Source organism: Myotis yumanensis, unplaced genomic scaffold (genome assembly GCF_028538775.1).
Source record: "Myotis yumanensis isolate MYYU_CA2020_CCGP unplaced genomic scaffold, mMyoYum1.0.hap1 SCAF_1, whole genome shotgun sequence".
Classification (NCBI taxonomy): domain Eukaryota; kingdom Metazoa; phylum Chordata; class Mammalia; order Chiroptera; family Vespertilionidae; genus Myotis; species Myotis yumanensis.
Genome location: NW_027223752.1, coordinates 182,464,634 through 182,480,905, shown reverse-complemented (window position 1 = coordinate 182,480,905; position 16,272 = coordinate 182,464,634). Strand labels below are relative to the sequence as shown.

Sequence of the window (16,272 nt, the reverse complement as noted above, 5' to 3'; positions counted from 1 at the left end):
CTCCTTCGCTAAGGGTTGTTGCAGAATGATATGTGAGGTTAAAGGGCACCTGAAGTCTTTTAACAACAGTTTTTCATGTTCTTGGTGAAAAAAGATTCCTAACATGTTCGGAACATTGTGCTAAACTTCACTAAAATAGCAGTGTTTGCATAGTCTTACAAATCAACTGAATAAAAATAACACCCAGGCAAGAGGAAAAGAAAATGAATAGTTTTTTGGAGTCATCCAGATACATGACTATTTATTTTATTTTTGTCATTGCTATTTATTATTTTTACTTAGTTGATAACTGAAACTGCTCACGAGAAACTATTGGGGATTATATCCCAAAGGACCTGGAAAGGAAATCCAATACTCTAATTGCTAAATGGCAGTACAGAAAGTTCCTGAAAGAAAAAAGGCAAGATTTATTAATAACATGTACATATTCTTTTCCAAAATGTGGAAAGCAGCATTAGTTGATTGGATGATAAGTAGATGAAACCCATGGATTTGCTTTGCTTTGCTAGATCTTGTCGAATGAAGAGAAATATGTACTTAAATCTTCCCAAGATGGGCGTCCCCTTTTTTTTTTTAATAGTCCTCGTTAACAATGTTCATAACCATCAAGGTTTAGCTGTGAACAGAAAAAGCTGGTATCCATGAAAAAGGTGCAGTTAAAAAAAAAAAAGATTTCTGCTGCGTTGGACCAAGGGAACATTTCTATTCAGTGTACTTCGGCCCTGGGCCAGAGGAGAGCTCAGCTACAAGGCCAAGGTGACATATTTAACCTCTTTGCAGATTAAAGGCTGTACGAGAGAGATACTCTTTCTGCAGTACCTCTTGGTTATACTATCAACAGTATCGATCGGCAGCTGAAAGCATGGTTTCCTCCTGCAGGGTGACCTCTAATACCGGGAGGAATGAATGAGCATGACTTGCATTTTAATTTTTATTTTAGAAGATAGAGCAAGAAATGATAGTGCCTTACAATATAAGAGCTGTCATAATCTCTTTAGCTCTTTAAGTCCCCTCCCTCTTTTCCCCCTTCTTAAATAAGACATCATTGGGAATTAGAGAAATTTTATGTTATGTGTGTGAACATCTTAAAAATGAGAGAAGGAAACAAGAGACAATTTGTCATAAAACTATAAGAGTGAATCAGGAGAGGAAAAATAGTCACAATAACTAAAAAATAATCAAGGATGAATAGTTGATTAGGGATTTGTCTACCTTTTGGAAAAGCAAAATGTTCCATTTCTACATTGCTGTTAAGTACAGACTGGGGCAATGGTGGTGATGAATAACTTCACATGATTTAGATATGGAAAATGCGCAAATTGCTTTGATTTGAAAGTTTTTAAAAAGACTTTCATTATGATTTATTTAGTATAATTAGTAAAGTATTTCTACAAAACACAGCTCAGGGTTCAGACTTAACCAAGATCTGAATGAAATTCTAGCTGACAATAATTCTACATTTGTATTCTTGATCTATACTAAAACCATCATTTATTAGTACTTGCTATTTAATCTTGGAGAAGAAAAGGAAACATGAATACAAGAATTAAAATTCCCTATTAAGTAGCTTTTCTATAAATCATACAAAAGTTCAAAAAAAATATAAATGAATGGCTTTGTATTAGACAAAAATCTTAGATATTTTTATCAGATCATGCAAATCAGTTAAGCACATGCAATTAGATGATCGAGTAAACTTGTTAAAATTTACCTTCAGGTAGGCGGCTGGACCCAGAGCCTTAGCAGAAAATGGAAGTTGAATCCCCTCTTTGCACACAGCCAGTGAATAAAAGTTTGACAAATTCCCAATACTCTTTAAATCTCTTCCCTCATTAGCTTTGCTTCTTTGCACAGAAACACATTTGAGACTATTGGAGTTGAAATTCTGCTGCTCTGTCAACTAGTCAGGGTCTGAGGTGACGGACCAGTTAGGAGGTGGCACCGGGTGTATTTCAGACTGTCATCGCTTTTGTTGCAGATTCCTGCAGTTCTCTGGCAGGCTGGCCTCTCGCGAGGGAGCGATGAGCTTTATGAGCAGTGCAAACCAACAGGGAGAGAGTTAACAGTCTTCCCCTCAAGCTCTTGTTCTCAGAAGCTCATAACTTGGCCAGAATATAAGCGCTTGGCTCTTTATGCATTTTTCTTCCTCCAAACAACTCTAAAAGGTTTTATAAGCAGGATCCCTTTTTAGGGGATTTTTATTTTAAGACTTTGAAAAGAAACTCCATGCTGTTCTTTCTTCCTAAAGGAAATTAGGGGTGGGGGTTAAGAAAGGAGAGAAGAATTGTAGCAGATGCATTTCCACATTGCTTAATTGGAAATTATTCTCAAGAAAACAATCTGAATTTTAATAATAGCAGGGTACTTGAGATACTTTAACCTTTCTGTAAATGACCTTCAGAAATTTATGTATGGACAGAGCACCACTCCTTCATATTACAGATCACTTGTATGCTGATTCACAAATGTTGCAGGTCATAAACTATGCTTCCCCAACACAACTCCTTACTGAAACCCCTTGTATAATGATTGGTTTATAAGAAGGATTTTTCCCATAAATAGGCATGCATTTATTTTTGATTTGACATTCTTGTTATTTATATATGAGTCTGATCTCCTCTATTGCTACTTCTACATTTATTGCACATTTATAATGCTCCAGACACTGTGGTAACATATTTGTTATTGTTAATCTTCACCGGAGGATATTTCCCATTGATTTTTAGTAAGATGGAATGAAAGGGGAGAGACAGAGAGAAACATTGGTGTGAGAGAGACACATTGATTGGTTGTCTCATGCACACACCCAACCAGGGCCAGGGATGGAGCCTGCAACTGAGGTATGTGCCCTTGAATGAAATTGAACCCGGGACCCTTTGGTCCGTGGGCCAACACTCTATCCACTGAGCAAAACCGGCTAGGGCTGTGCTAACATTTTTTTAATGCATTATTTTAGTTGGTCCTCACAATCTATATGAGGTGAGTATTAGTATGTTCCCACTTGAGGGAAGTGTGTATAAGTGGTAAAGTATGCATGGTTTGAGGCCACGCATCCTGGGTTTGCAACCTGGGTCATACACTTCCTAATTGTATGACCTCAGAAAAGGTATATAACCTTCCTAAGCTTCAGCAGCCATATCTATAGCATGGGGCTGTGTTGAGTTATTCAACCTCCAGGCTATAATACCTCCTGAGTGAGCTATGAGCTGGTTGAGGGTGGAAATGTGCCCCCTCTCTATTCTCCATGTGCCTAGCACAGTGCTTTGCATACTGTAAGTGCTTCATCAACATGGGGTGAATGGTTGTAATGTAATTTAATTTATTTTTTTTTTTTTTTTTTTTTTTTTTTTTTTTATTTTCCTCTTAAAGTATTACAAAGGGTATTACATAAGTATCCTTTCCCCCCCCCCCCCCGCCCTTGACAAACCACTACCCTCCCTTACCCCCCAGTGTCTTATGTCCATTTGTTATGCTTATATGCATGCATACAAGTCCTTCGGTTGATCTCTTACTCCCCTCCCTCCTGCCCCCCAACTCTCTCTGGCCTTCCCACTGCAGTTTGACAATCAGTTTGAGGCAGCTCTGCCTCTGTATCTATTATTGTTCAAAAGTTTGTAATGGTCTTTATTATCCATGAATGAGTGAGATCATGTGGTATTTTTCCTTCATTGACTGGCTTGTTTCACTTAGCATAATGCTCTCCAGTTCCATCCATGATGTTGCAAATGGTAGGAGTTCCTTCTTTTTAACAGCAGCATAGTATTCCATCGTGTAGATGTACCACAGTTTTCTAATCCATTCATCTACTGATGGGCACTTAGGCTGTTTCCAGATCTTAGCTATGGTGAATTGTGCTGCTATGAACATCTGGGTGCATATATCCTTTCTGATAGGTGTTTCTGGTTTCTTGGGATATATTCCTAGTAGTGGGATCACAGGGTCAAATGGGAGTTCCATTTCCAATTTTTTGAGGAACCTCCATACTGCCTTCCATAGTGGCTGCACCAGTCTGCATTCCCACCAGCAGTGCACAAGTGTTCCTTTTTCTCCACATCCTCTCCAGCACTTGTCGTTTGTTGATTTGTTGATGATGGCCATTCTGACAGGTGTGAGATGGTACCTCATTGTTGTTTTGATTTGCATCTCTCGGATGATTAGTGACTTTGAGCATGTTTTCATATGTCTCTTGGCTTTCTGAATGTCCTCTTTTGAAAGGTGTCTATTTAGATCCTTTGCCCATTTTTTGATTGGATTGTTTATCTTCCTTTTGTTAAGTTGTATGAGTTCCCTATAAATTTTGGAGATTAAGCCCTTATCAGATATGACGTTGGCAAATATGTTTTCCCACGAGGTGGGTTTTCTTGTTGTTTTGTTGATGGTTTCTTTTGCTGTGCAGAAGCTTTTTATTTTGATGTAGTCCCATTTGTTCAGTTTCTCTTTAGTTTCAACTGCCCTAGGAGCTGTATCAGTGAAGAAATTGTTTTGGCATATGTCTGAGATTTTGTTGCCTTTGTATTCTTCTAGAATTTTTATGGTTTCCTGTCGTACATTTAAGTCCTTTATCCATTTTGAGTTTATTCTTGTGTATGGTGTAAGTTGGTGGTCTAGTTTCATTTTCTTGCATATGTCTGTCCAATTTTCCCAACACCATTTATTGAAGAGACTATCTTGGCTCCATTGTATGTTCATGCCTCCTTTGTCAAAAATTAATTGAGCATATTGGTTCGGGCTAATTTCTGGACTCTCTATTCTATTCCACTGATCTATATGTCTGTTCTTGTGCCAGTACCAGGCAGTTTTGAGAACAGTGGCTTTGTAATACAGCTTGATATCTGGCATTGAGATCCCACCTACTTTGTTCTTTCTCAGGATCGTTGCAGCTATTCGGGGTCTTTTTTTATTCCAGATGAATTTTTGGAGAGTTCGTTCTAGATCTTTGAAGAAGGCCATTGGTATTTTAATGGGAAGTGCGTTGAATGTATAGATTGCTTTGGGTAGTATGGACATTTTAATGATGTTGATTCTACCAATCCAAGAACATGGTATGTTCTTCCATCTGTTTATGTCTTCCTCTATCTCTTTTTTCAACGTCCTGTAGTTTTCTGAGTAGAGGTCTTTAACCTCTTTAGTTAAGTTTATTCCTAGGTATCTTAATTTTTTTGGTGCGATGGTAAATGGGATTGTTTTTCTGATCTCCCTTTCTGAAAGTTCACTGTTGGTGTATAGAAATGCCTCAGATTTCTTGGGGTTAATTTTGTATCCTGCTACATTGCCAAATTCATGTATTAAGTCTAGTAGCTTTTTGATGGAGTCTCTAGGGTTTTGTATGTATAATATCATGTCATCTGCAAATAAGGACAGTTTTACTTCCTCTTTTCCAATTTGGATGCCTTTTATTCCTTCTTCTTGCCTAATTGCAATGGCTAATACTTCCAGTACTATGTTGAACAGGAGTGGTGAGAGTGGGCATCCCTGTCTTGTTCCTGTTCTTAGGGGAAATGGTGTTAGTTTTTGTCCATTGAGTATGATGTTGGCTGTGGGCCTGTCATATATGGCTTTTATTATGTTGAGGTATGATCCTTCTATTCCCACCTTTCTGAGAGTTTTTATCAAAAATGGGTGTTGGATTTTGTCGAATGCTTTTTCTGCATCAATTGATATGACCATGTGGTTTTTTTCTTTCAATTTGTTTATGTGATGTATCACATTTATTGATTTACGGATGTTGTACCATCCTTGCATCTCTGGGATGAATCCTACTTGGTCATGGTGTATGATCCTTCTGATGTACTGCTGGATCCGATTTGCTAAGATTTTGTTGAGGATTTTGGCATCTATGTTCATGAGGGATATTGGCCTGTAATTCTCTTTCATTGTGATGTCTTTACCTGGTTTTGGTATTAGGGTGATGCTGGCTTCATAGAATGAGCTTGGAAGCGTTCCTTCCTCTTGAATTTTTTGTAGTAGTCTGAGGAGGGTAGGTTTTAGTTCTTCCTTGAATGTTTGGTAGAACTCCCCTGTGAAGCCGTCTGGCCCTGGGCTTTTGTTTGCTGGAAGCTTTCTGATGACTGCTTCAATTTCTTCCATAGTTATTGGCCTATTGAGGTTTTTAGATTCTTCCTGATTGAGTTTTGGAATGTTGTATTTTTCTAGGAATTTGTCCATTTCCTCCAGGTTGTCCAGTTTGTTGGAGTAGAGTTGCTCGTAGTATTGTTTAACAATCATTTGTATTTCTGTGGGGTCTGTTGTTATTTCGCCTCTATCATTTCTGATTTGGTTTATTTGGGACCTCTCTCTTTGCTTCTTGGTGAGCCTGGCTAGGGGTTTGTCAATCTTGTTTATCCTTTCAAAGAACCAGCTCTTGGTTTCATTGATTTTCTGTATTGTTTTTTTGGTCTCTATTTCATTGATTTCTGCTCTAATCTTTATTATCTCCTTCCTTCTGCTCACTCTGGGGTTTTCTTGTTGCTCTCTTTCTAATTCTTTGAGTTGTAGAGTTAGATGATTGACTACCATTTTTTCTTGTTTTTTGAGATAGGCCTGTAGAGCTATAAACTTCCCTCTCAGGACTGCTTTCATTGTGTCCCAGAGGTTTTGGATTGTTGTGTTTTCATTGTCATTAGTGTCCAGGATGTTTTTAATTTCTTCTTTGATGTCATCGGTAACCCAATCAATATTTAATAACATGCTATTCAGCTTCCAAGTGTTTGAGTATTTTGGGTTGTTTTTATTGTAGTTTATTTCTAACATTATGCCATCGTGGTCTGTGAAGAAGCTTTTTATGATTTCAATCTTCTTGAATTTGTGGAGACTTTGCTTGTGACCCAATATATGGTCTATTTTTGAATATGTCCCATGAGCACCTGAGAGGAATGTATATTCCGCAGCTGTGGGGTGAAGTGTTCTGAAGATGTCAATTAAGTCCATCTGATCTAGTGAGTCATTTAGGATTGCTGTTTCTTTGCTGAGTTTTTGTCTAGCGGATTTATCCAGTGATGTCAGTGGTGTATTAAAGTCCCCTACTATGATTGTATTGTTGTCGATCTCTCCCCTGATATCTTCCAGAAGTTTTCTTATGTATGTGGGTGCTCCTGCATTGGGTGCATATATGTTTACCAGGGTTATATCTTCTTGTTGTATTGATCCCTTTAGTATTATGAAGTGGCCTTCCTTATCTCTGGTTATGGCCTTCACTTTGAGATGTACTTTGTCAGATATAAGTATTGCTACCCCAGCTTTCTTTTCCTTTCCATTTGCGTGAAAGATATTTTTCCATCCCTTCACTTTCAGTCTGTGTGAGTCCCTTCTAATGAGGTGGGTCTCTTGTAGACAGCAGATGTATGGGTCATGTTTTTTTATCCATTCAGCCACTCGATGTCTTTTGGTTGGAGCATTTAGTCCATTTACATTTAAAGTTATTATTGAAAGGTATTTGTTTGTAGCCATTTCTTTTTGTGTGTGTGTGTGTGGCTGTTTTCTTTCTGAGCTTGATATTTCTTCTTTTTACACCAGTCCCTTTAGCATTTCTTGCATGGCTGGCTTGGTGGTGATAAACTCCCTTAGCCCTTTTTTGTCTGTGAAGCTTCTTATTTCCCCTTCAATTTTGAATGATAGCCTTGCTGGATAGAGTATTCTTGGATTCAGTCCTTTGCTTTGCATCACTTTGTAGATTTCCGTCCATTCTTTTCTGGCCTGATGTGTTTCTGTTGAGAAATCATTTGATAATCTAATGGGAGATCCCTTGTATGTTACTTTCCGTCTCTCTCTTGCAGCCTGTAAGATTCTCTCTTTATCCTGAACATTTGCCATGGTAATTATGATGTGTCTTGGTGTGGGTCTTTTCGGGTTCACCTTGTTTGGGACTCTCTGGGCTTGTGTGACTTTTTTCTTCCCCACCTCAGGGAAGTTTTCTGATATTATTTCTTCGAATAGGTTTTCTAATCCATGTTCATCTTTCTGTTGTTCTGGCACCCCTATTATTCGTATGTTGTTTCGTTTCATGTTGTCCCAAAGCTCCCTTAGGCTCTCCTCCTGTCTTTTAATTTTTTTCTCCATTTGCCGTACAGTTTGAGTGTGTTTTGCTTCCTTGTCTTCTAATTCACTAATTCGGTCCTCCGCTTCTCCCAGTCTACTGTTGATACTTTCAATGGAGTTTTTTATTGAAGCTATGTCACTCTTCATTTCTTCTTGGGACTTACTTAAGTTGTTGATTTTTTCATCTGTTTCTTCTAGCTTCTTGCATAAGTAGTTGAGTTTTTCATCTGTTTCTTCTTGCTTCTTGAACATGTGGTGCATGTACTCTAGGAACCTTATTCTGAATTCTTTTTCCGTCATGTTGCATATCTCTGTCTCACTTAGCTGCTTTTCTGGCGAGTCCTCCTTTTCTTTCCTTTGGGGGTTTCTTTGCCTACCCATGTTTGATCTCGCTGACATATGTAGATGTTGAGGTGTTCAGTGGCTGCTCCCTGGGTGGCAGGGGCTCCTTGGGTTGTGGTTGCTGCTCAGACGGTTGCGGTAGCAGCTGCTTTCCAGTTGGCAGCAGCTCCTCTGGTGGGTGTTGTTCACAGCTGTGTTGGCTCTTCTGGCTGGTGGGGGGAGGCTTCACGTACAGTTGCTGTTCCACAGACAGAGGGTGTGGTGATCAGGAGGCTGCGGTGATCAGGAGGCTGCGGTGATCAGGGGGCTGCTGTTGCTTGGATCTGCTCAATCCAATGATGCCCTCTCCAAGGCAGTTGATATTGGAGCTGTCAAAAATTCTCAAAGCAGCCAGGGAAAGGAAGAAAGTAACCACTCTTATTCATCACCGTGTTGGTTCTGAACTCCTAGTCAGCTTGAAAAAAGACTACTTAGTTGCTGGGGTCCAATCCCAGCGGGTCCAGGGGTCCCCAAAGGTGTGGACGGAGTCGGCGAAGAAGGAATGACACGAAGACAGCCTTCAGTTGATCAGCAGCCTAGTCAGGACCTCTAGCCAGGATCTCCAGCCAAAGTTCTGGTCGGAGTTCTGGTTAGGAACTGATCAGGATCTGATCAATTTAGATTTTCTACATTTATGCCCAATTCAGGCCAAAAGCAAACCAACAACAAAAATAAATAAAAACCCACCTCTAGTTCTAGGTAAATCTGCCTTCAACAATTGCCTCCAAGCACTTTAGGAACCTTTGCCCTGTTTAGTTTTCAGAACACCACAAGGAAAGGTAACAAGAATTATCTCTCTTTTGCAGTTGGGGAAATTTGGGAGCAGAGGAAACTGGGCAATTTGCCCAGGAACTGAAAACAAGTCATGGCGCAGCTGGGAAGAGTCTCACGCCTCTAGAATCAGGATGACTTGTTTCAAGCTGCCTTTCCAGGCACAGGATGAAATGACGTGATGTCCTTTTGCCTCAGACAATGGGATGTTTTTCCTCAGCCAAGGTCTGGGGTGTGGACAGTCTCCTTGGAGAAAAGATCAAAGGGGTAGGCTGTATTTGACTTTGTTTCTCTGCCTCTGTGCACATCTGGGTCTGAGAAGTGCGAGAGACACAGACACCATTTCCCCAACACTCCTGAGGGCCACCGGTGTGGCAGGACTATTGCAGGGGATGCAGGACAAGCATTTCTCAAGATTTTGCCCAGTTTAGCTAAGGGAAATTTTTCTTGGACCCACAATGTCAACTCCTTATTCTAATACCATTCCTCACTTATTTGAGATAATTCTACGAGATTTATTTTAGGTGATTTATTTTAGGTCAATGAGAATATAGAGAAAGTTTTAGCTAGAGGGCAATGGAAAAAAAGATTTGACTGACAAACATATTTTTTCTAATACAAAAATTGGCATTTTATGTTTCTATGAAGTGATTGAAATAAAATTTCTTATAGAAATTTATGTTAACATAAAAAATAATTTGGTTAGAGAAAACTGGATTTATCTCTTACTAGTAAATGTAAATATGTACCTAGGGGGTTCATTTGTAGATGGCAAAGCTTGAGAATTTCAACTCTGTTATACTGAATGTTTTCTCTAGGTCTTATTAACTTACAGCACTGTATTTCTTTTTCTCACGGTATTGCTTATAAATAGAAAATATAAAAATTTTTAAAATCCTAACCCCAGGATGTGTTTTTCATCATTTATAGAGAGAGAAGGAGAAAGAAGAGAGAGAGAGAGGGAGAGAGAGCGGGAGAGAGAGAGAGAGAGAGAGACATAGATGTGAGAGAAGCAGTGATCATAATCAAACCCACAACCTTTTGGTGTATGGGATGATGCTCCAACCAACTGAGCCACCTGGAAAGGGCACAACAATTTTGAAACAATAAAAGGACCTTGAATCCACAATGTCTTTTAAGTATGGTTTTATTTTGGGAATGTTCTTGGGCAAATATCCAAACTCTTATTGTTTCTTGCAGCTGTCCTTTATAAAATACAGCTCATGAAGCTGAGGACAGTAAACCTACAACAATACTCATTCAACAAATAAAGTTGGAGCTCAGATTTAGAAGCTTATCCAGTGCCTAAATGTGATGGGAGAACTTTGACTAATAAAGAACTTGTCACGTCACTGCATGTGAACTGACCTATATAACATCAGTATTGGGGAGGAGGGTTTAGTAAAGTCAACAACAAAGCTTGCATATTTTTTAACCTTCTAGTGCTATGAGTCCCTTTGAGAGTTTGTTGAAAGCTGTGGGTAAGCTCCTAAAGCCTAGCTATGAACTCCTGCACTCAGGGGTTCCATGAAGTTAAGATCTTCTGATTCAAGTGAAGGACTAGAGAACCCAAGAGTCAATCCTCAAGCATCGAATGAGGCTTTTTGTTATACGTAGCACAAGTTTCTGGGTGACATGAGAGAATATCATTATTCCTGCCTATTAAGGGTGTAAGAGACAAGGCATGTACTCCTTGTCAGAGGAGGCATGGCTCCCTGGGAGTAGTGGAAAGCCCCAGGAGGTAGTGAGTATAGATGAAGGAAAGCTGCAATGAAAATAGTGTTGATAATTATCTTGGCCAGGAGCCGGCATGTAGGACCCTCCTTGCTTACACCATGTACTAGTTTTCTAGGGATACCATAACAAAATACTGCACAGTGGGTGGCTTACATAACAGAAATTATTTTCTCACAGTTCTAGAGGCTAGAAGTCCAAGATCAAGATGCTAACTGGGTTGGTTTCTCCCCAGACTTCTTTCCTCTGCTTGCAGATGGCTGTCTTCTCACATGGCTTTTTCTCTGTGCTCATGCATCCCTGGTGTCTCTTCCTCTTATTATAAGAACACAAGTCCTATTAGACTAGAGCTCCAACTTACGACCTAATGTAATCTTAATTAACTCTTCAAAGGCTCTATCTCCAAATTCAGCAACATTGGGGGTTAAGGTTTCAACATATAGGATTTTGGGATGATGGTGGGGGACACACAATTTAGTTCATAACACCTATAGGAAGGACCCTCCTCCTTGCTTACACCATGGGCTAGTTTGCTAGGGCTACTATAACAAAATACCACTCACTGGTAACTTAGATAACAGAATTTTCCACATGGTCTTTATTCTGTGTGTGCCTGTAGCCTAAGCTCTTCTAAGGACATCAGTCATATTTGTTGACCTAATTTAAAGACCTTATCTCCAAATATCGTCAATTTCAGAGATACTGGGGATTAGGACTTTAAGATATGAATTTTGGGGGAACACAATTCAGTCCATAACAGGAATCATTCTTCCTTTTCCTAGAAGAATAACATGTTTGTAGCCATAATAAATTTTGGAAGTCTGACAGCCTTTATTTCATTCTGTCCCTCTTCCTGCTGGTATAACATTCTCAAGAAATTGTTGGTCTGTGCACTCTATAGGGGTCCAAACCACCAGAAAAGAGGGTTCTTTCTAGATAAGTCCATCTGTATTTCTGGCTTCTGCTGAGAAGGTTGACCAGATCCATGGGTCACATTCACAAGCCTAGGTAGCAGAAGGTTGTCCAGCTATACCCTTGATGTTCTTTCGCTATCTGAAGGCTGAGAATTTTCAAAATCATTAAGTTCTACTTCATTTTTGAGAGTAGCTTCTTCCTCCACTTATCTCTTCCCGCTCACATTTTACTATAAACAGCAAGGGAAACAGGCTCTGCCTCCCATATGTTGGAAATCTCCTTAGCTCAATATTCAGGTTCGTCACTTACAAGTTTTGCTTTCCACCCAATAGTAGAAGATAATTAAGCAAAGTTCCTGCTGATTTATAACAAGGGCTGCCTTTTCTCTAGTGTCCAGTAACATGTTCATCATTCCCTCTGAGACCTCACCAGTATTACCTTTAACATTTATATTTCTACCAACATTTTGTTCATGATAATATATGCATTCTCTTAAGATAGAAGATTTCTCTGTGGTTCTCAATTCTTTCTAAGCCCTCACCAGAATCTCCTTTAATGTTCACATTTCTATCAACAACCTCTTTAAGGAAATCTAGACTTTTTCTATCATATGCCTCAAAATTCTTCCAACCACTACCGATTATCTAATTCCAAAGTCACTTCCACATTTTTGGGAATTTGGTATAGCAGTGCCATTTATCAGTACAAAAACTTCTATTAGTTGCTAACAGTTGCCAGAACAAATAACCAAAAGTTGAATGGCTTAAAACAATAGGAATTTATTTTCTCAAAGTGCTAGGGGCTAGGAATCTGAAATCAGCAGGCACAGGCTCCTTAAGAATGCTTTAGGGAATAATCCTTCCTTACCTCTTCCTGGCTTCTGGTGGCTTCCAACAATCTCTGGCATTCCTTGGTTTGTAGCTGTATCATTCTAATCTCTACCTCTGTCTTCACATGGCTTTCTTCCCGCATGTGTCACCTCTGAATCTCTCTGTCCTATTTTCCTAGAAGGACACTAGTATTTGGATCTATGGTCCATCCTCATCCAGTATGACTTTATCTTAATTACATCTGCAAAGACCCTATTTCCAAATAAGGCTCCATTCACATGTACCGGGGGTTTGAAACTTGAACATACCATTCTGAGGGACACATTTCAACCCACTACAAGGTTAAGTTGCAGATTTGACTCTAAACTTCTAGTTGACCAAAGGAATGAGGTAAATATGATTAGTGGTAGAATTCATAATTTAAAAAAAATTCAGAAAATACATGCAAGACACTAGGTAAAACAGCAAATGGTACCCTTACAGCATCCTTGCAATATCATGTTTCTTTTAGGTGTTTCCTATAGCATCCCTTGGTGGATAGGTAATGGAAAAGGGCTGAAGTGCAATTACGTAAAGACATTTTGGGAGACAGTGACAAATGATCTGTGATATTTGTTCTTCAATATTGACATCTGCAAAACTCAAAACTCAAGAAAACAAACAAAAAACACACAACAACACACTACACTAAAAATAACAACAACAAACCCAAAAAACTAACTGCTATTTGTAATAATTCTTACCTTTGGTCTGTGGATTCAGTTTGAACCTAGTTGTCCCATCTAAAATATATATATATAGCTTTACTTCAGAACTGATAAATTCTAAATTGAAGGACAATAGGAGTTGAAGTTCAATGTCTGCCATTTTCTTGTACCTCCAATCTTTTGTGCTTACCTCCCTATCAGGTGCCAGATTAACAAAGTATATTCAGCAGGCCTAATAGGATTGTGCTAATCACTGATGCCATTGAATACTACCAGAAATAAGTTCTACTACCTGGCAATCTAAATTACACCAATCAAATCCTTGGAAGATAAAGCCCATGTTCAAAATCCTTCTTTTCTCTGGAAAAGAAGGATTGATTCAGAGAGCAATTCCCAGCTCTGAGACTTTCTAGCTGTGTGACCTTAGGCAAATTACCTAACCGCTCTGTGTCGCCATGTCTTATCTGTCAAATGAGGATGATAGTAATACCTACTTCATAGGATCATTTTGAGGAAAAGAGGTGCTTTGTCCAACTGTGACTGGACTAGGGTTTAATAAATAATGATGATGATGATGAAGGCCATCAATATGGAAGCCGAATGTTGCTGGAGATTGTCATGGAGCCTTCTGTAATAGACATTAGAACGCCTCCTCTTTTCACATATACTCTGTGAGGGATGATGACTTTCATGCAGAGAGATGAAACACATCCTTTTAGTCAAGCTCTGTAAACACAGCAGCTGCTCACATCAATCCCTGGAGTCCTACGTCCCCGTCTTTTTTCAGACCGAACCCTCACTGAGTTTGGGAAAACAGGGGTGGGCTACACACTAGCAATGTGAACTGTGTAGCTGCTCTCTTGTTCCGACCTTACCTTGGGAGAGACTTTGAGCCCAATCCATCAAATGGCCTGGTGTGCCGATCTCTTGTCCAAGTGAGCTGCAGCTGCATCTCTTCATATTTCTGTGCATTTGACCTGCAGGATGTGTCTCGTTTACCAAGACTGGAGTTTATATTCAGGCCTTCTCACGGGTGAGGTCACTTTGCAGTTGCTAGCCAAAAGCTGCCCCACTCCAAATCTGTCTGATGCTTTTTTGGCTCCCGCGTTAAGTTCCCAGAGCAAGATGTTTTAGACTAAGAAGGACTGTTTGTGTGATGAAGCAATCCTACTCTGGAGATTTGTTCCAGTGGTTGTGCTTTCTTCTAGGTTTTGAGCAACAGCATTTGTATTTTTCTAAATATTTCAGTTGTGAAAGAGACCTGAGCTGTTATAGAGATTTCGTGTGATTTGGATGTACATGTGAGACCTGGTGATACTGTGCTGAAGCTCTAGCTGTAGCAAATGGTAGTAGAACCAGGCTAGGACTGGCTGGAGTTTTCACTGGCATTAATGGGCTGGCCACTCAAACGGAGACAATGTGAACAATTTGTACCATGTCTGTTCTCTCTAGTATTTCTCAAAAATTTCTTTCGTTATCACTTTCCCAAGGGGTTTTTTGAATATGTTTTTTCCTGTCTCCACCCTCCCCCCACTCCATGAAGTTGTAATACCACAGATATATTGTATATTCGTTTATGTACTATATCTATAACTGTAGTACATATATATTTAAAAAATAATAGGATTTTTCACCCCTCTCAAGAACCAATTTTGTCCCCTTGACTAATGAGCCTCACCAATTGACTGAAACACAACTCACACATAAAAATGTGCAGATTACTGTGGTGTGATCAATTACTGTGGGTGGAGAAACTTAGTCATAAATGTCTCCCTATTGAACTCTATAAAATACTTATAATAGTATTCATTACTCCAAAAAGTTTATGAAGGAACAAGTTGAAATAACTTTTTGAAAACATTATAGTTGCTTTTCTGAGGAAATGCAATATTTTAATGATTACAATTTTTTCATCTTGTTAGCACTTCTCATGTTGTGTGTTAATAGTTGAGATTCAGCAAAAATAGCAGGACAAATATCTCTTGCACATGCTTGCAATAGCTTCTCACTGCCGACCAAGTCAATTCTAAACTCAGGAGCCAGGCATTTAAGGCCATGTGCCCCTGTATGCATTATCTTCCCTTCACTCTTTCCTTGCTTTGTAATTTTCTGCCTTGATGCTTTTGCTTGGTAGTTCCCTCTGCCTGCAACCTTCATCCTTAATTCCTATCATTTTTCAAGGTCCAACATAGATGTGTCCTTTCCAAGAAGCCTTCTCTGCTACCTCTGATAAGAAGTTATTTTTTCTCTGGATGTCAATAGTATCTCTCTCTCTCTCTCTCTCTCTCTCTATATATATATATATATATCCTATATAATAAAGAGGTAATATGCAAATTAACCCTCACACCCTCACAAAGATAGCTGCCTACGACCAGGCCGGCAGGGGGGTTAGTGAGGGACAACCAAACAACTGAACAGCAGGCTGCATGGGGCAACCACATTGGCAGGGGGGCCATGAGGGGCAACCAGGCTGGCCGACGGGGGCAGTTGGGGGCAACCAGGCCAGCAGGGGGGGGGTGCAGTTGGGGACAACCAGGCCGGTGGGGGGGGGGGCAGTTAGGGGTGACCAGGTAGGCAGGCGAGCCATTAGGAGCCAGTGGTCCAGGATTGTGAGAGTGATGTCTGGATTGGAGAGGGTGCAGTGTGGGCTAGGGGACCCCCCATCCTCAGTGCATGAATTTCATGCACTGGGCCTCTAGTATATATATATATATATATATAATTTATCTTTATTGTTGAGAGTATTATAGATGTCTCCCATTGACCCCTTCCATCCAGTTCCTGCCCCACCCCAGGCCTTCACCACACTATTGTGTTTCCATGGGTTAGGCATATAATTAGTATATATTTTTAAATGTTAAAATGTAATTGGCTTTATTGACCAATTTATGAATTGG

At 39.7% G+C, this 16,272-nt stretch overlaps 1 protein-coding gene across 3 annotated transcripts in view; it reads right to left on the bottom strand.

Annotated features, from left to right (window-relative positions):
• Positions 1-14,350, bottom strand: part of SPARCL1 (SPARC like 1) — a 62,259-nt gene extending 47,909 nt beyond the window's left edge. For 2 of the 3 annotated variants that reach the window (XM_070393146.1, XM_070393139.1), the window contains exon 1: positions 1,712-2,067. Coding sequence is in view for 1 of the 3 variants with exons in the window: in XM_070393131.1 (XP_070249232.1) it covers positions 14,248-14,344 (97 nt within the window). In the remaining 2 variants the exon portion in view is untranslated. Of the gene's footprint in view, positions 1-1,711; positions 2,068-14,247 lie in introns of those variants that run through there. The other variant, XM_070393131.1, reaches the window with a different exon arrangement.
• Between the last annotated feature and the right edge of the window lie 1,922 nt (positions 14,351-16,272).